The sequence below is a fragment of the Manacus vitellinus genome, unplaced genomic scaffold, assembly GCF_001715985.3.
Source record: "Manacus vitellinus isolate BGI_N305 unplaced genomic scaffold, ASM171598v3 scaffold_30_pilon, whole genome shotgun sequence".
In the NCBI taxonomy this organism is placed as follows: domain Eukaryota; kingdom Metazoa; phylum Chordata; class Aves; order Passeriformes; family Pipridae; genus Manacus; species Manacus vitellinus.
In genome coordinates this window covers 1283753-1304219 of record NW_021940291.1, presented here as the reverse complement: position 1 = coordinate 1304219, position 20467 = coordinate 1283753, and the positions used below count along the sequence as shown (strand labels likewise).

General features: G+C 44.7%; 1 protein-coding gene across 3 annotated transcripts; it reads left to right on the top strand.

Annotated features, from left to right (window-relative positions):
* Positions 1-9273: 9273 nt before the first annotated feature.
* On the top strand, positions 9274-20024 carry INS (insulin). 3 transcript variants are annotated; one of them, XM_018076010.1, is made up of 4 exons: positions 9277-9384; positions 9909-10149; positions 16680-16917; positions 19833-20024. In XM_018076010.1, exons 2-4 carry the CDS (start codon positions 10045-10047, stop codon positions 19967-19969), a joined length of 480 nt encoding a protein of 159 aa, XP_017931499.1. In that variant the 5' UTR covers positions 9277-9384; positions 9909-10044; the 3' UTR covers positions 19970-20024. The 3 variants fall into 3 exon arrangements, with proteins under 3 accessions (XP_008920278.2, XP_017931499.1, XP_017931500.1); XM_018076011.1 differs by having other exon boundaries at positions 9281-9384; positions 9929-10149; XM_008922030.2 differs by lacking the exon at positions 9909-10149 and having other exon boundaries at positions 9274-9384.
* The last annotated feature ends 443 nt before the right edge of the window (positions 20025-20467 follow it).

Below are 20467 nucleotides of genomic sequence, written 5' to 3'. Positions count from 1 at the left end.
TTACTTCCACTGTGGCTCAGTCATAGTAGTTTACAATCCATTACACTTTATCCCATTTCAGACCTACACAGAACCCCCAGTTCTCTCAATTTTTAACTCCTTAGCTACTGCCAGCATTTAGTCTCCCGCCTGCCTCAATCCCCCCTTTCTGCTTCCTTTCTTATTTGACCCTCGCTCCTAAACTCCTCCTAAATTGCTTAAAAGGCCATTACTGAAATCAGCAGCTCAACACCAGGGCTAGCTGCTTTTCCTCAAGTTGTTCCTCCTCCTCGGATTTTCCTGTAAACGAATAAAACTACTGAGTTCATTCAGTTATTGCAATTTTAGAGCACTTTTTCCAAAGCTTCAGCTACAATTTCCCAATCTGGGTGGATCCGGATCATGAGCTGTAACTCTCAAGGCTCCCTTAAGAGCCATAACAATTTTTCATTTCGGTTCTTCAGTTATTACTATCAGATTAAGTAGCTGGACCAAGCTATGCAAGATTAAGGCAGGCTAGGTCATAGGTTAGCTATCTAGCCATGAAAATCTTATTGGCAACTCCAGTAAAACAGACTAAAAAAAAAAATAAATAAAGCTCCAAACAGGCAAGATGTAACAATGAACTCTATAAAGTTAATGCACAGGTTATAGCAATGCCACTTTACTGGTCTGCAGGTCACTGTTTCTCCTCTCCTTTGGTTGTCACCAGCTTCTGGACTGCTGCCCATGAGTGCAGTAAGGATGCTTCAAACCCTGCAGCAATGCCAGGCTCCTGATCAGGACAGAGCAGGGAGTCCCTGCGGAGGCATTTGCTTTCTGGTCTGGCCTCCAGAACTGAAGGTGATCATCTCTAGGTCTCCAAAGCACTTCATGGTCATTATCTGCCTTGTTAAATATCTGAAATTAATGCAATTTGTAAAAAGACCAAAGTTATTAATATGAAGTGAAAAGCCAATTTAGAAATCCTTGTAACTTCAGGAGACCTCAGCTCCTCCGCCTTGCCTTGGAGTTTGCGTTGCTGGTCCCTGACTCTGTCAGCTGTTGCTTGTTTGAGGAGCTGTAGTAAAATCTGTTGTCCTACAAAAATAGAAAATAAGCAAAACTTGCAGCATAAACCAGCCCCATTAGTATGCAAGCATATAAACAGATCTGCTGGAGCCAGGTGGGAGGTGAACACCAGGCAGGCTGCACCCCCTTGCTTGTGGGAGATGAAGTTGCACTGGGGTGGGCTGTGAGTGCAGGGGCTCAGGCTGCACAGGCGCCAGAGGTTCCTCTTTGGGACATTTTCTATGTCTGTGTTCTTGACAAATTCATGACAGATTCCAGAATTTTTTGGCCCCTTAGGGGGACATCTGAGAAACATGAACCAGTTTGTATTTACTATTGCCCTCATCTATTTAATATCTTAGAGAATTTATCCTATTAGTAACTTAATAGGTCCCCTTTCATTTTGTCTCTAAGGCTTGCTCGTCTTTATCTGATTTCAAATACAGTACTCGACCCCTTATTTTATAAGCCATATATGAATTGTATCCTTGCTTTCTCATTTTACCCATTTTTCTCATTTTGTTTCTTCTATCCAAGCATTGTTTTCTTCTTTATCCTGCTGTAGTATTTCAGGGTCTTAGACATAGGACCACTACGGGACAGGCTATCCAAACAAAATATGGTAGAGTTATAAACCAGTCCCTAATCTGTCACTGCTCCTTAATGCTACTAATAGAGCGGTTAACTTTTCAACCCATCATTTTGGATATTGTCCTACAATTTTCTTTAGTATATTTTTAATAGTCTGATTCATTTCTTTCTACCAGTCTGGAGGATTGCAGGTGGTAGGGTATATACAGTCCTTGCTTAATCCCCAGGTTACTTATTAAGGCTTGAGTTACTTCATTTGCAACCTCCCTGCTCCCACCCCACTGTTTATCTCATCCTGTTTCAGCTGCTGTCCCATTCTACAAACAATTTTCTGCCACAACATTGTTACAGTTCCAGTAGTTGTATTTCTTTTTAGGTGAAGAGCCTCAATCTATCCAGGAAAGATACTAATTGTGACAAAGAGATACTGATGCTCTAGTTTGTGACAGTTTATCTGGGTGATCCCTTTGCAGTATTTGTCACAGTCCTTGGTTTAGGCAATGCAGTAGTGCTGGCAGCTTTCTTTTAGTAATCCACTTTTGCATCATTGCACACCTCATACAATTTTTATTTATGTCCTCTGTTTCTTGCTTCATTTTGGGGGTAAATATAAATTCTTTGCACTCTTTTCAGAATACCTTGCACTCCTTAATGTAACTCACTATGTCAGTCTCAGATAGTTTGCTCTCATTCAGCTGGCCACAGTATCCGTCCCATCTTCCTTTTTTTAGCTGATACTTTGTTGGGGCTGCAGAAAACAAAATCCATTTCTCAGTATTGCTTTTAGTCTTCCCATTACTTTAACATCCTTTACATATATTTGATTTCCAGTCTCCATCTAAGCTTTTAAAATAAACCTCCTCTTTTCTTCATAGGTGTCCCATTATGTGCTTGCCATTGCCGTTCTCCCTATCATGCACTCATTATTTTGTTCTATTATCAGCATAGTAGCTATCTGTAGAGAGATACTGTGTAGAAAGGTTTGTCTTCTACTGATAGCCTGTAAGCTCCTTGGCATGATCCTTTCTCTAGTTTCCCCACTACTTGTTCCCTTATTCCACTGATAGCACTATCTTGGATTATTCTTCCACTTTGTTCAAATGAAGCTCTCCCATGAGTGTGCAATACCTTTGGTTTATTTGTGGTTTCCTTTAAAAGGGTATCCACACTGATAGCCATTTATTCTCTTCATGCTTAAAGTAGAGTAGGAGTAGACTGGGGTACAACTTCACTACTGAGCAGGAAAGCCTCAAACACCATCATAGTCCAGAGTGCCTCTAACCAGGTTTTCTCATGGCCAGGGAAAGTTTGGTCCAGCCAATGGAGAGGAGAAGACTCATACACTACTGGAATCCATTTTCCTTCACTATTTCTCTGTAACAGCACTGCTTAGACAGTATCAGCTCATGTTAAAATTCTTATTATGAATAATTTTCCTTTGACTGAGAATTTTAGTGCAGAAGCTTTTCAAGCATCTTCTTTCATGCCAGATAAAGCACTGTCTAGATCTTTGCTCCAGCTCCATTCCTGATTCTTTTTCTGTCATCTCCCTAATGCTCTGCTGCTACTAGCAAAGATGGATATGCTGCCATAAGATACTAGCACAGTTATAGATATGCTACCATAAGAAATTAAATCCTCCCAGCACTCTTCAGAGTTGGGATTGATTAGTGGGAATCTTTATATCACAGAAAGCTTAACCTTTCTAGCATTTATCCATCTTCTTGTTTCACCAGTTCCCGTAGCCAAGCATTTAACTTGGGTTTGTGCCATATTCAAATTGACTTTAAATCCTATTTGGTCTATTAATTTTAAAACTCAGCTACTTCTCTCTTGTACCTCTTCTTCTGTAGCTGCAGTTCCCCAAGTGTCATCACATAAGGTAATTTCTTTTCTTTGTCCCCCGCATACATCAGTCAAACACTTACTAACACAAGCATGTGCAGCGGGGCAGGTGCTCGGCCCTGTGGGATGCAAGTAAAAGTGTATTGTTTGTCTCTTAATGTGAAAGCAACTCCGTAAATTGCTTCTTCCCCTGCATCTTGCCATATGGGAGCATAGTGTGAATCATGGAGGTGCGTTTGTGCCACTAGCTCTCCTAATTCATCTGCTGTCCAAGGAGCCTGACTCAGCCTCAGGACTGCCAGGGACAATGGAGATACCTGTGCTCCGCTGGGAGTGGGTGGTTGGTACACAGTATCAGGCCCTTCTGACATTCAAGCAGCTCCCTATCAGTTTACTAAAGAGTCTCCATCTTCCTCAAGCTTATGGACTGGTAGTAATGCTGCCAATTGTGTCCTTGTCTTACCATTCTGCTGGGGAATTTGATTAAATGCCCATCATGGTAAAATTGAATGCCTGACATACAATGGATAAAAGCTAGTGGAGCACATGGTCTAATCAATTTACCACTTAATCCCCTCATAATTCCAAATATGAAGCAGTTTCTCTACTGTTGTGCTTTCTTTCAGTGGCTTTAGCTTACCTACCTTAGGGTCACTTTTTTTTTCATTTTAGCAGCTACAGCAGTTTAATTTGCTGTACCCATCTACCCCCGGACAGCACTTGTAGTCTTTGTGGGATATGTGCTATTCTCAACTTTTCTTTCTTTTCCCATTTGCCAATATCATCCCTGAAATCATATTCCTGTGATGACTCCTGATCCAGTTCTCTCCACCACTTTCTGCTACTCCAGCAGTTATTTTTAATTTTTGCATCCCAATCTGCTCTTGCAAGTGCCTAATTTAACTTTGCGTTTTACTATGATCAGGTCCCTTTCGAGCTCTCCCTTGCTCCAGGGCAAATCGCTGCACTATATATGTTAATATCTCTCTTTACTTCTGTAGTTTTTCTTTCTCTTTTTCTAAATTCCTCTGATTCTTTAACTGCCATTGCACATCCTTATTGCCTTTTTGGGCCACTAGATGGTATTCCTTTTCTAAAGACAAACTTACTTAAAGTCACTCGATAGACTCTTTTAAAACACAAATGTTGCCTTGGTACAGATTATTGCTGCTTCCCATAGCAGTCCCACTATTAGAGGCGGTGCATCCCTGAGTCTCTTCATCCACTCTCCCATATCAGGGAACATTTGGTCTCTATCACCCATCAGCTTCCTGTGGGCTGGAGAGGCGCCCACAGCCCTTGCTGTAATCTCTGATATTGTTGGGATTTCCTGTAACCCTCCAGTATTCCTGTTTTCAGGCTTTTTCCTGAGTTGTCTTGGATTTTTCCCATGCTTTCAATTTTGTCTTAAGGTATCCCTTAAGTATTGTGCACAAGGCTGGTTAGATTTGTAGACTTGCCTTGAACAAGATCATAGAATCATAGAATGGTTTGAGTTGGAAAGGACCCTAAACATCATTTTAGTTCCAACCCCTCTGCCATGGGCAGGGACAGTTTTCACTAGATCAGGTTGCTCCGAGCTCTATCCAGCCTGGCCTTTAGATTGCTCAGAGAAAAAGACTCTGAGGATCTACCCAGTCACACCCTCCACCAAAAGATGTTATGAATTCCCTTTTCCTGACAGTGGAGCAGATTTGTAGGACTATGTGGCTGCTTAGAGTTAAGCACGAGCTCAAGTCCTTTGGCAGGTCACTGAAACCTTCATGCCATTTCCCCAGAACTCACCAAACACAACTGCAAGCTCTATAAAAAGTGACTGGGCAAAGCCAATGTGATGGGTCAGCCCGAGTTGAACGCTCCCATAAATGAAGCACGGGCTGGTGAGGGAGGAAGAAAGGAAAGAAGCCTTCCTCAGAGCCAGGCCCCACCGTACTCTCTGGTGTGTGCGTGTCGCAGTGCCTCGCTGAGCGGTCTCGCTGTTGTTGCTGCTGCTGCCGTGGGTCTGTCTGTCTGTGTAAAGAAATATGAAACAGAATTATTTTTCATTTTGGAATTGTGCTGCTGCTGACACGATATTGAGAATAAAGAAATATATTTCTGGCCTAGCATCCTGAGTTTGGCTCTTGCATCCTTCTTCTGTCCAGATTCAAGTCAGCTGCCTTGCCTACGGGCAGTGTGCAAAATCGAACTTGGGGAATGTTATGGTGGAAGACCTTCAACTTGCACTCAGGCAAAATGTTTACTTGGGGGTGGAACATGCTCCCATCTTTGCAGATGAGATGATCTAAGCCTTTCTTTGGCAGGATATTACCAATTGCACAATTATGCATGAAACAGTAGTTGGGATGTCTCTTTTAAACAGTAAAACTCCAGGGGACTCGCCTTCACTACGTGCATTCTCTCCCAGCATTTCTCACTATTCCTGTTCAGTTCCAGCGGTGCCAGTCAAGTAGGGGTGCTGGTGTATTCCTTGTGTGCTACTCCAGAGTTATGTTTAAGGAAACTAATTCCAGTCACTACTGCAAGCTTTGTTTTTACATGGAAACCCTGTTCTTCCTCTGCTTAAAATTCTTTCCAGAATCATGGACAGAGGTGGATTAATATATTGCCAACACACATCTGGACCATGCACCCAGGCACCCCAGCGTACTCTGAGAGGGAGTTGCCTAATTTAGGACTTGTAAGGATACCCTGTATCTTCACAGTGCTCATTAAAATGTTACAGCTGTAATGAATTCAACTTCATGACATGTTTCGGAGGTAGAAGAGTGCTCTTGTCCCTGTAAAAAGCTGACAGATAAAAGGAGGTAGAGAACCAGAGACTCAGACCAGGCACAGAGCCGGAAAAGTAATTACATGCCTAAACAGCTTTGGGAAGAAGTGTCTAAGTGGCAGATCTGGGGCTTGAACCTCTGTCAGCCCCCTCAGGACCAAATCTTTCTTCTTGTGCTGTGGTGGTACGGATCAGAAGAACTCAATTATTTACAAATCCTGTAGCTGCAGGTATGCGCGCACACACGCACCGCCTCCCCGGAGAGGGGAATTGATTCGGATAAGGCTACGTCTGACCTGAGCTGTCATTCGTACTGCTAATCCGGCTCAAATCAGGCTTGTTTTTTTCCCCAGGGACCAGAAAGGGTACTGCACTTTCCACTGCAAGGAGTTTGTTTTCAGTTTTCCAATACTTGTTCATTACAATGTTTGCAAAAATACTAGGTTTTCTAGGGGGAAAGATGATCTTTGACATTTTTCTGGCACAGCTGAAAGCAGAAAGTATCTGAAATGCCTTGAAAACTGATCAGGAAGTTTGTTTGGGGGTTGTTTGTTTTGTTTTGGTTTGGTTTGGTTTTGGTGGTGATTTTTGTTTTGTTTTGTTCTAGTTTTGTTGTTGTTTTTAACTGAATAGAGATGTTTGCAAAGATTAGGTAAGGGATTAAAAACCCTATGTGTCTCCACCCCGGAGGTGCTACTGTAGCCTTGCAGTACTCTCATTGTGCAGCTGATAGGGTTGGTGGTGGCAGGTCAATAAAATAAGAATTTTGAGATTAGATGTTTTTGAGTCTAACAAGTGCTGTGCTCCAAATGAATGAGGGATTCTTTGTGTCTCTCTTAACCAGTTCATTCTGAACATCTTGTATAAGGTGTGTATCACTCAGGAGCAGCTGTAGCACATGCACTTACTGCCTTCTGCACAGCAAACCTCCCAAACCCATGCTCATCCCAAGAGGGATGGGACCCTCAAAGATTCCTTGTGCATCCCCTCCAGAGGGGGAGATGCTCTACTCCAGAGCTGCAGAGGGTTTGGGTCTCAATCTAAATTTCCGCAAATCCACAAAACTCTCCAGCTCCAACCAGCCACTGTCACATGTTTCTGTGAACATTTGATGTTCAGAGATTTAGCTTGGGACGAAGCAACTGCTTTTCAAACTCATAATACATAGATTTGAATTAGACCTGAACTACAACAATGCAAGACTGGACAAGATAAGTGATGAACTCCAGTGCCTGATGGGTGCAAGGCCCATCTTGGAGGGATAATGATGCAAACCCCATTTTTTTTACTCCTGACATTAGTTCTACTTGATCTCTTTGTGATTATTTTCTCTGGGCACAGCAGGGTGAATTGATCTACAAAATATTTTTAGGGATGGTGGAGGATTGTCTTGCACAGATACTTCAATGCAACAATTGTTATCCAGGACTACCAGAGAAAAACAGGGTGGGGTAAGGGAGTTGTTCATTTTCCTTCCACTAAGGTCAGCCTTAAATAACTCTCCCACCTCCCTCAGAGGCTGAGACAAGATAATAAGGACAAAAATGTCAAGTAAAGCATGGGGCCCCTCTATTTACAGCAAAGGCCAAATCGCTAACCAACAGATCGGAGCTTGCTTTCTAAACACCGATAAGCGGCAACTTTGAATTAACAGCTCCGGTTCCTCTGCTGCTGTAAATCAGCCTGACCCTGACTGCCCGCAGCACCCCAGTGCCTCCCCCCGGCCAGGGGCTCCCCCAGCAGCAGGGGGGGGCTGCAGAGGTGGGCTTAACCCTCCCGGCCCCCGGAGATCGCTGTGCCTGGCTCCAAACAGCCCCCCTCCTTCCCCTCCCCAGCCCCCTATCACTAACAAGCCTTATCAGTAGGATTTACACCTCCTTGTCTAGGAACCCGTAGGAAAGCCTACGGACTAGTTACCGATGTGCATCCAAATCCTTAAAGTAGCTTTAAGTGCTCAAAACAATCCACTTACCCAGAGATAATTAATTATATCAGACCTGGGAGTCCCCATATGCCTTGGCAGGGCAGACCAGACCACTCTACAGCGGGGCCTGACCAACCACAAGCACAAAAGGGGGCAGCCCTTCTTCAAGTGCTTGGCACCTCGTGGCCCCAGCAGAGAATCCCAGGAGTGAGGAATGACCAGTGTAGCTGACTATAATGCCAGGAAGATGGATGCCTGGGAGCAACCAATAGTGAGCTGAGTTTTATTCACTGCCAGATGCCATGCTAGGAAAGGTCCTTTGGCACAGAGCTGTGCTGGTTGGTGAAACACCAACTCCCACATGGATGACACTGTGAGAGTGAGGGAAAAGGAGGAAAAAACCCACATTTCTTGTCTCACGTCCCAGTCCAGCTGGAGGAACCTAAAGTGTTAAAGGTAAAGGAACAAGCGGCACCTCCAGATATCCTGGAGAAAAGTGGGTCTTCAGGGCAGCGGCATCAGGGCAGCCCTAGCCAAAATCTCCAAGAGCACCCTAATAGCAGAACAGGGTTTTTTAAAGTACAGTTTCTTCTAGAAAATGGGGTCTCAAAGCTTCACATTTAAACTCAGCAGAAAGCGTGGTGCGAGAATGACTACGTCACTCCTCAATGTCCTCCTACGGTATCATTTGCAGACCCCAATTTTATCACTGGGGAAACTGTGGCATATGTCCAGCTGCAGAGATGAGCAGTGGAAAAAACCACAGAAGTATGTGACACAATAATTTATTTTCAATCCATGAGACCACTTTACGGCAGGGACACGTACAGTCTGAGCCAGCCATTCCTTCATTTTTTTGCCTTTCTCTCCTTGTCTGCTTGCCACCTCAGCTGCTCACAGCACTCAGTTATAGCACCCATCACTTTCTGCTATGCCTGCTGGTCTCTGGTGGCCTGCCCGTGCTTTCCAGCATTGTGACCAAGGACCAGGTCATTCTTTCCTCTCTTCTACCAAAGGCTTTCCAGGGCCGAGGTGTACCTGTGATGTCACCTCCATTGAAGCTATGGCAGTGGCACCATGAGATTTTAGTGCCTACAATTGTGGACACTGGAGAAAACTCCCTGATGGACTCAACAGCCCCTTTCATGGTTGTTTCTTGAGAACTGGGTCAAGATCCTCTCTGGTTGTGCCCAGGGACTTGATGACACAAAGGACAGACATGGTATCAGTGCTGAAAATGTGTATTTTTAGATTGGTGCTGATCAGGCTACTTTTCCAGTGCTTCTCCACTCTGTAGAAGTTATTTGTTACTTTTGTTGCTCAGTACTTGTCCTCTAGCAGGGTGTCATCACCTCTTCTAATGTTTCTCCATCTATGCCAAGTATTACTTTTGGGCCATTAATAGCCACAGTTTTCATCTTCTCATCATTGATAAACAAACTAATTTGTTCTGCTGCGTCTGCTAATAGCTGTGTCTAGGAACTATTAACAGCTCTTAGGTGCTATTTCCTTCTTTACCTTCTCAGAAAATATGTGTCTGGTAATATTTTCGTGGGGTTAAAAGGAGCTTAGCTGTTTTTTCCATCTCTATTTATAACCTTGCATATGCTTGTCCAAGGAAAGATTTCGGGAGCTTTACTTTAGATTTCATTTAATTTGGTCTAGTTTGCTTGGGTATTTGTGTAGAGGTTTGAGCCTGCAGAGGCCAGGGGGGCTTCAGCGAGGTGCAGCCAAACTCATTTGCAGGTTCTGTGGTGTCTGGTGAGCTGGGATTGCCAAAGATCATCATTTCCCTACCAAGAGGCTTGATGTGCCAGAGGGTAGCCAGGGGGTTTGAGTCACAGCAGGCTGCAGCACACCTGGTAATCTCCCTTGTTCTCTGATGAGAGCTACGGGCTCTTTGGAATTGCTCCCTGAAGCATCTTCTACCAATGAGCTGTATCTCCAGAGGTGGGACTGTACTCACAACCCTCTCTGCACTTCACAGATAACCCAAAGGTGATGGAAACTGATGGGTCAGACCTGGTTGGTTACACTGGGCTTCAGGATACACCCTTTGTATTATGAATCCATCCCTTTTGCTCTAAGCAGCAGGATAATGTCCCTAGTCTGTAAGAGCCTGGACAATTGTGAAATCCAGTCTGGCGGGAGCATCTCCCTTGACCCTGGTGGCTGGTGGGGCAATGGGGACATCTCACATGCCTTGCACCCAGGCATCCACCCAGATTAGTTTATAGAAGCAGCAGAGATTACGTGTATCCCAGTGAGCATCCCCCTTGTCTGCTTGCACAATGCCCTGTTTGAAGCAAGGGCATCTCTCATTGTGTGACTCCAGATAAGCCAAACCTCACCCTTTGCTGTAGCAGCTTCCTCTCCCCCTGAGGCCATGTTGGCTGCCTCCACTGCTGCATAACTTTGCAGATATCTCAGGATTTGGTTGCAAGTATTCCCAGGATTAATGCAGGATTTGGTTGCAAGTATTCCCAGGATTAATCACCCTCTTTGGCGCCACGTTCACCTTCCTACCCTTCATCTTGCACCAGTGCCACTGATGGGGTGGCTGCACTCTGCTGCTGCACATGTGCTTGGACACACTGATGGGAGCAGAGCATCTGGAAACCACCTCTCCCCACCATGTCACCAGCTGTGGATGCATCCTGCATAGGGAGGGGAACAAAGCCTGGAGGGCACAACTGCTGGTCCCTTTTCCCTGTGCTGAGTGAAAGGCTGTAGCTAAAATGGCCCATGTACTTGGATGCATTGTCCCAGCTACACACCCCCACTGCTACCAGTGGCCATACTGAGATGCCCAGCCCAGGGGCTGGTCACCCCCAAAAGCTGCTCTTGGGAATGCAGATCCCTCAGGGTGACTTGGGGCCACGCTTTGGCAGGCTGATGGCACAGCACAGCTGTGAATTGGGGCTGTTTGCTTCACAACCCACTGAATTCACCATTCAGGGAAGAGAAGCCATGCAGTCATTGCTGTGTGGCTCTCTGCTAATCTTTTGGGGCAACACATAGCAGGCATGGGAAGAACAGTCCTGGTGGTGGCTGCTGAGTACCAGAGCAGCAATGGGGATGTGGGTGGCATTTTGGGGTCCCTGGGTGCTCTCCGAGAACTTGCTTGCCTCCTGACCTTTGCTGTCACTAAAACTTTCACAAACTTGTAATAGTTAACTATTTCTCCCGTAATGGGCTTGTTATTTTTTCAGGACAGGGTTTGAAAATGTGAGACATCTACAGTAGTAAAGATTTTATTGTGCTCTCAACAGACTGTAAAACTTGATTCCATGACACTGGGGATTGCCTAAATCTTGTTCCCACTGATGCAACTACTTGGGGTCGGGGGTATGTGGGGGAAGGAGGTGGCTTCAAGTCACGTCTGGAGGTGGTTTAGCATGAAGGGCAGGAGCAACCCACTCCCACCCGGATGCTCCCACCCTTCAGCCAAATGAGCCCGATGTGGACCTGAGGATCTGGGGAGGTCGCAGGAGGCATGCATAGCTGAAACAATGGGTGAGTGCTTGGCTCATCATTGCCTAATCACATGAAAATCATGGGGAAGCCCAGCCTGGAAAGAGTAAGCTGAGATTTTTCAGGAGAAAAAGCTTTTCCATCTAGAAATGGGCTCCCCTCTTGGCCCCCTCTCTCACTTCACTGCTGACATGGGAGCTTTCTCTCTAAGACAAAACTTTCCACAGTTTATATCCATTTTATATCCATTTATATCACTACTAGCATTTTTCTTATTCCAAAGGACCATTTATGGTAAGAAAATACATTTTCCAATAAATAATCAAAGTGATCGTATTTTGGAAGAGGAAAAAAATCAAAGTAGAAAACTTCTGCAAAAAAAATTTGGCCTGTGCTGAGGACTGAGCCAGCATGATATCTTTTTGCCCTGCAATAAATCTTCTGGCTTATTTCTGTACCCAAACTACAAGGAGACAAGAGGAATTCCTCAACGCTCGGGTACAGTCAGCCCTTCCCCTGCTGCGGCACGCTGCAGAAATGCCACAAGCTTTTTGAAACTAACTCCAGGATTTGGTTAACCAAGAGTAAGAGAAGTAACAGACTGATAGCATGGCACTTACAAAACAAAATAACACAGCTTTTTTTGCTACATCAGTGGTGTAAGCCTCAGGAAAAGGGAAGAGTCCAGCAGGGAAGTTGCCTAGAAGGGAGACAATAGTGAATAGAGGAGCCTTCTTACAAAGTCCCTCTGTCAATAAAATGTGCTTTCAAGTGACCTCAGGTAACATTCAAAAGCGCAAGAAGGAAAACCCTAAATTGCAAATCTCGGCATGTGATTAACCTGGGGAACACCCTGCTCTGGAGCCTTTCCAAAGCAATCACTGGACTGAGGTCCATTGGGCCTCACACCGTGTGATGACTGCAGGAAAATGATCGCCAAGGGGATCTGTAGGGCAATTCTTCAAGTTGTCCTCTTCGTGTGAGATGCCAGCTGCAGAGTCCCTCCTCTGGAGAAAGCATGAGTCACACAAGACTTCTGCTCCTGGCTATGACAGCCTACTTCAAGTGGGGTAAAATGCCAGGTTTTATCCTTTGTAACTGCTAATTCCCCATCTTTTCCCAGTAAAAAGAAGGTCCAAAATTCTCTGAACTTATATCTTGCTGAAACCTGAGCCCCTCTTCATGGATATACCTCTAGGTCATTCAAGTACATTCAATATCTTTTTTGAGGGGAAGAGAGATAGTGTTACACATTGTGGAGAAGTGCTATTAACTGTAGTTGGGCATCACAACTTGGATTTATTAGCAGGAGGCTGAAAGACCTACATGGCAGGGGATGTAACTGATAACCTTGTCTTGCATCCATTTGAGCAAATGGGTCCCCTCCCTGAGCGCTCATCAGAGATTTAGTGCCTCTCATGAGCCTTTTTGCAGTCACAGTCATTTAGCAAACATATGATACTTCACACTCAAAGGGGCATATGGGACTTCCTACCTCCTAGATGCTGATGGATGGAATTTCTTTGGCTACTCAAGAAATCAAAGCTCTGATTCGAGTTTTGAGGCACTGTGCTGATTTCAGTGAACTTCCTTCTGATTTATGCTGTGTATGAAGAATCAGGCTTATTCTAAGTTAAAGAAGCAACACAGTTCAAACAAATGAAAATGTCTCCTACTCAGTTGTGCTGAGCATTTGTCTCAAAATTTGGAGCAATGGGAAGTTTGAGGATGATCTCATCCCCAGCATTTAAAATGGGCCTTCTCAGGAAGAAAAATGGGCTCCCCTCTTGGCCCCCTCTCTCACTTCACTGCTGACATGGGAGCTTTCTCTCTAAGACAAAACTTTCCACAGTTTATATCCATTTTATATCCATTTATATCACTACTAGCATTTTTCTTATTCCAAAGGACCATTTATGGTAAGAAAATACATTTTCCAATAAATAATCAAAGTGATCGTATTTTGGAAGAGGAAAAAAATCAAAGTAGAAAACTTCTGCAAAAAAAATTTGGCCTGTGCTGAGGACTGAGCCAGCATGATATCTTTTTGCCCTGCAATAAATCTTCTGGCTTATTTCTGTACCCAAACTACAAGGAGACAAGAGGAATTCCTCAACGCTCGGGTACAGTCAGCCCTTCCCCTGCTGCGGCACGCTGCAGAAATGCCACAAGCTTTTTGAAACTAACTCCAGGATTTGGTTAACCAAGAGTAAGAGAAGTAACAGACTGATAGCATGGCACTTACAAAACAAAATAACACAGCTTTTTTTGCTACATCAGTGGTGTAAGCCTCAGGAAAAGGGAAGAGTCCAGCAGGGAAGTTGCCTAGAAGGGAGACAATAGTGAATAGAGGAGCCTTCTTACAAAGTCCCTCTGTCAATAAAATGTGCTTTCAAGTGACCTCAGGTAACATTCAAAAGCGCAAGAAGGAAAACCCTAAATTGCAAATCTCGGCATGTGATTAACCTGGGGAACACCCTGCTCTGGAGCCTTTCCAAAGCAATCACTGGACTGAGGTCCATTGGGCCTCACACCGTGTGATGACTGCAGGAAAATGATCGCCAAGGGGATCTGTAGGGCAATTCTTCAAGTTGTCCTCTTCGTGTGAGATGCCAGCTGCAGAGTCCCTCCTCTGGAGAAAGCATGAGTCACACAAGACTTCTGCTCCTGGCTATGACAGCCTACTTCAAGTGGGGTAAAATGCCAGGTTTTATCCTTTGTAACTGCTAATTCCCCATCTTTTCCCAGTAAAAAGAAGGTCCAAGTGAATTCTCTGAACTTATATCTTGCTGAAACCTGAGCCCCTCTTCATGGATATACCTCTAGGTCATTCAAGTACATTCAATATCTTTTTTGAGGGGAAGAGAGATAGTGTTACACATTGTGGAGAAGTGCTATTAACTGTAGTTGGGCATCACAACTTGGATTTATTAGCAGGAGGCTGAAAGACCTACATGGCAGGGGATGTAACTGATAACCTTGTCTTGCATCCATTTGAGCAAATGGGTCCCCTCCCTGAGCGCTCATCAGAGATTTAGTGCCTCTCATGAGCCTTTTTGCAGTCACAGTCATTTAGCAAACATATGATACTTCACACTCAAAGGGGCATATGGGACTTCCTACCTCCTAGATGCTGATGGATGGAATTTCTTTGGCTACTCAAGAAATCAAAGCTCTGATTCGAGTTTTGAGGCACTGTGCTGATTTCAGTGAACTTCCTTCTGATTTATGCTGTGTATGAAGAATCAGGCTTATTCTAAGTTAAAGAAGCAACACAGTTCAAACAAATGAAAATGTCTCCTACTCAGTTGTGCTGAGCATTTGTCTCAAAATTTGGAGCAATGGGAAGTTTGAGGATGATCTCATCCCCAGCATTTAAAATGGGCCTTCTCAGGAAGAAAGAAAAAAAAAAAAAAAAAAGAAAGCAAAAGAAAACATCCTTTAAACAGAAAGAGGTACAAGCTTGGTATTGTGGCAGAAAAATTGAGCACAGAGGTACCCCAAAATTGGATAATGTTGTGAAAAAGAGAGAGCTAGATCTGTTGCCAAAATCAGATCCATAAAAGCCAGTGGGCCACTCCTGGACCACCATCTCCTATTAAAAGCAAATTTACCAGCCAGAATGGACTAATTAGATATTTTCTGGTTTTCACTGGGCTTTGCCAGAAATATTTCTTTGTAGTAAAGACACCATTTTGGGCACAGCCCCAGAGAGAAGAGCTAAGATGCTGAGAACTCTCACCTGCAAATGACAGAGACTGAATCTTTGCTCTGCTTAATCCCAAACAGAAATTTGAAGGGGCAAGCGAAAGAGGGGACCTCCCTTTCAACAGGAGAAGGTGGAAAGGCTCACTTTTTTTCCACATATACAATTTCAAATGCTCAAACTCTGGCCCTGAGCTGAGCCAAAATGATGATCTAAGGTCTCCTGCAAAATGCAAACGTCATTCCTCCCCCTGCCCAAGCTGTGGACACGTGTTTTTCGCTGTGGACCGCATGGCCAATGAGTGGGGACACCGATAGCCTCAGCTCAATAATGTGTTTTCCTTCTTTTAACACCTGACATTAGCATGATTTCACCAATAACTTGGTCCCATTGCTGCACACTTTCCAAGGTAATATAAATCAAACAGATTAACATGTTTGCTTTTAATTTTACATTTTAGAAACAGATGTTGAGCCACCTCAATGCCAACAGTGTCTATTACCAGCATTAGTGTCATCAGTAATCATTGCAGCTGTAATAGCATCATTATCTCCTGCTAAAAGGGTCACTGATGGCTTCAGGAAGAGAAAACAGGTTGGACTAAATGAGATGGAAACTGCAAACTCTTGCTTCTGTCCTAACATGCATAAAGACCTATGGATGTTACGCAGAGGGAAGTTAATTTGCACAAGTAGCAAAAATTTTGGCTAGAGTGTCATCAAGGAGGTGGGACTCATAGCTCTTGTGTCACTTGGGCTAACGTAAAGAGTATAAATATGGGAACAAGCGAATGGGGATATTACTACCAATCATCATCTCTCAGAGCAAACGTCTCTCCACCTTTTGCTGCCACCTCTTTGGGTAAGTCAGATTGCCTCCCTTTTAGCTTCCATCTGTTTAGCAGAGCTGTTTTCTTAAGTTGATGTAACTGGCTCCTTGGCCCAAGAAAATGAGGTCTCCTCAGGCCTTTGAGCACATTGTGCTGGTTTGGGGCCGTCATGAATTACAAACCCTTCTGATTTGGCAGAGAGGGTTTTTCCTCTGAAAGTGTCTGCTGATCTTCCCTCTCCTGGGTATGTATGCTATAGGGCTTGGTGGGATGGTTCTTCAGCCTAATTTGGCCTTTTGAGACAAAACGGCAGGGAGATGAAGAGTGATGTGAACATGTGGATGGAGATGGATTTATGGTTATAACCATTAGTCATTTACTGTGACTTGCAAAGCCTGATGCAGAAAACTCTCCTCTCAAGCTAGTGCATGTTTAGAAGGTACATCTCCTGCTTTGGTCTCATTTCCATGCCAAAGGATCTTGATTACAACCTAATTTTTCCTCCTAGACCTCCCTGTGTCTCCTCTGGCTCTTAACCTTAGGCCTCACCCTGCTCACCATGGCTCTCTGGATCCGATCGCTGCCTCTTCTGGCCCTTCTCGCTCTTTCCGGACCTGGGACCAGCCACGGGGCTGCCAACCAGCACCTCTGTGGCTCCCACTTGGTGGAGGCTCTCTACCTGGTGTGTGGAGAGCGGGGTTTCTTCTACTACCCCAAAGCCCGACGGGATGTTGAGCAGCCTCTGGGTAAGTCAGGCTGACTGTGAAAGCAATCTATACTAAGTGATGTGAAATGCAACAACTGCCTGTCTTTGACAGTGACACCAGGAATGTCCTTGGTGGGGAATGCCAGGAATACCTTTAGCATACCAGCAGCATCACGTTGCCAGTGAAAAGCTCTTCAAGCTAAAAAGGCAGATGAGAGGGCAGGCAGGGAAAGAGGATTTATGAGACAAAAGGAATTGTGCCTGATAGCTCAAACTCATCTATTTCTTTGTGCAGCCATTACACTGGCCTGGGCGTATTCGTAGAATATAAAGGTGGAAGGAACTCAAGAGGCCTCCATCTGCCCCAAGACAGGATCAGTTGTCCCCATTCTATTCCTTACCCATGCTTGCCTAGTATGTTCATAAAAACCTCCAGAGAGAAAGTTTCTTCTGCATCTGAAACTACCTGTTCCCTAGTTTAACTGACCTTCTTCTTGAGTGTTTCTTCCCAATATCTAACCTGAACATCCCATGCTATAAATTATTTCTTGTCTTCTCAGTAGCGGACATGGGGAAGAGTCTACTCCTTTCTTCTTTATGACTGCTTTTCAAAATATTTAAAAACTGTTCTCATGTCTAGTTTTAACCTGTCCTCAGCTACACAACCTTACTACCTTCTTAGGTCATATTTCCTAGACCTCTAACCATGCATGTTGTTCTGCATTTGTCCACATCCTTACTGACTGGTGGAGCCTGGAGAAGAACATTGGATCCCAGCTGAGGTTTCGACAGTGCCATGTAGAGTGATTAGACTGGAAGAACAATATTTCAAGTTTCACACCTTGTTCCTGTCTACACAGGCACTTTGTCTTTTTCAAAGTAGCGCTGCATTTTCCATTGATAGTGACTGCTGTCTCCCTGGGATATCTTGGCCCTTCCTTCGGTGGCTTAGCAGTCCTTGAAGGTTTGCTACCACAGTACCTGTCCTGAATGTGCAACACAGTCTCACTGCCTACCTTTAGTGTCTTTCCTGTTGCTTACTGAAGTCATTTTTCTGTGTTTCTATAGTTTCAAATGTAAATTTGAGTACTAATCTTGCCCTTCAAGAGGCATTTTATCATGTCTTTTATTTCATGGTGGCAAAATGCTGGTGGAGCTGCTTTAGTTCCCCCTCCTTAGGATTCCTGAGCCATTGATGAGTGCAAGAGCCAGGAGTCAGGAGAAGACAGCCCTGCCAGCCCCCCCAGCAGTGCTGGGTCACTGCCCCTGGTCGAGCACATGGTGTCTGTATGGCAATGCAGGTGGGATGAGGCAGTCCAGAGATCTGCCCTTCAGCATGGTGTTTGTATCTAGATAGGGCCAGGACCTGTAATGGTCCAGCTGTAATGCAAAGGTCATCTCTCCTGGACATGGGTACCTGTGGCTCCTCAGCTCTGGCTCCTCTATAAACCCGGCAACACAATCTTTATTCTGTCTTCCAAGCTACTAATGAAGACTGTGAATAGATGCAGAAGAGACCCCTGCCAAACACATCCATTTCACCCCTCTCATTTCAAGATGGACCATTACTTAACCTCCCCTCACTACAATACCTCTCTCCCATCATTTCTCTTCTCATCACATACTGTTTTCATTGGTATCCAATTCCTTCTCCTGTGTATGTAACTATCCTGTGAAATAGTCTTAGAGGTATTTGTAAGGTGAAACCAGGTAATGTCATAGCAGAGGGTTTGCCATGATTTGTTTAGAATGCCCAGTTGTGATGTTATTTGCTCTGTTCTCTGATTATTTATTTCTGAAGACCATCACAAAGGGGTTGGAAATTTCGTTGGCCAAATTCCCTAAATACTGTGCAGAGAATTTGATCAGGCTAAACAGATTGCAAGTATTTGAGGACTTTCTACCTCTTTTTCCAGGACTTTTGCCTGAGCCACCACCTCTTTGTCACACAAACTGGTTGTGTTTACAATCTACTCACAGCTGGCTTGAAGGATGAAAACAAGTAAATTACAAAACATTGACTAGCTATTTCCTCTTCTGCTTAATGCTGGACCAAATCTTCTCTAAATTCCCCTCCTAGCACACTAGCATAATGATTTCATGTTCCTCTTGTGCCTTGTTCATTGCATCACGCTTTGGGGGCTTGGGGATTTTGCATCCTGTGCTGTACTTTCATATTGCCCTAGAAACCACATCTCATTCTTGCTTTCCAGGCATTTTCTCTTTGCTGTTAGGGGCTCTTTTCTTCCTGCAGGAAAAAAATCAGTGATTTATTTGCCATTTTTCATATTTTCATTGTGCAACTAAAACCTGAACAGATCTGTGCACACGTTTTCAAGTTCTCTCCAGTAAATAAGACATTCTGTTGAGTTTTATCTGTGTCCAAATACCCTAATTTATCATTGCTCCTAAAACTTACCCCCAGCTGTGAACAGGGACACACACAAATGCTTTTGCCATTGGCTTGGGGCTATATCCAGGCAGCCGACTGGAGCAGGTTGTTCAGGAACAACTGGGAAATTCACCCAGGTTCAGGACTGGACTGTCACAGCAATTCTATGGACAATCCCAAGGGGGGCTGCAGTCCCAAACAATTCATCCCTGTAGAGCAGATCATCCCATTTTATCATCTTATTTACTAGCTGCTCACCCCAGGGAAGATGCAGACTTTCTCTTCTTCTCCAAACACCTTCCTCAATAAAGCCCTTGTGTTCCTTTGTCCTTCACTCTGCTGATATCCATTCATCTTGGCACATTCTGAACACCACAGGATTATTTTGGAAGAGGAAACAGGGACCTGAAGGTGCTCCAACCATCATCAACCTGGGGAAACCTTTACAATGTCCTTCCTTAAGCTTAACAATCTGGTGTCTGCTAAGGGGGGGTCTGCAGGGCTCAGCAGTGAGGCCTGATGCTGTGTGATGTCCCTCAGCTTCTCCTTTTCTTCCCTGGCAGTGAGCGGTCCCTTGCATGGTGAGGTGGGAGAGCTGCCCTTCCAGCAGGAGGAGTTTGAGAAAGTGAAGAGAGGGATTGTTGAGCAATGCTGCCACAACACATGCTCCCTCTACCAACTGGAAAACTACTGCAACTAGTGGCGAGGCTGGCAGTGGGGAGCTCACAGGCCACAGGTAGAAACACGCACTTATGCTACTGCACCTTCAAAGCAATTGAATAAATGTTGTGATCTATTGGAAGGACTGTGCTGGTTCATGTGTCTGTGTCATGGGGAGGGGGCCACTGGCGTCTCCTTTAGGGTGTCAGTGTCCACGCTTGGGTAAGGCAGTTTTACAAGGTCCTGGAGCCAGGCATCGCTTCACGCTATCCCTCTGCCATACAACCCTGAGGTTAGCTCAGGGGGTTAGAGCATGGTGCAAATAACACCATGGTCGTGGGTTGGATTCCTGTATGGGCCATTCACTTAAGAGTTGGACTTGATGATCCTTGTGAGACCATTCCAACTCAGAATATCCTGTGTTTGTGTGAAATGAACTCCATGGGAATGAGGGAGGAGGGATATTACGCAGCATCGGAGTAGGTGCGCCAAGCATCTGGTAGTACCCCCAGTGCTTGGGACAAGGAGGAGAAGGCAG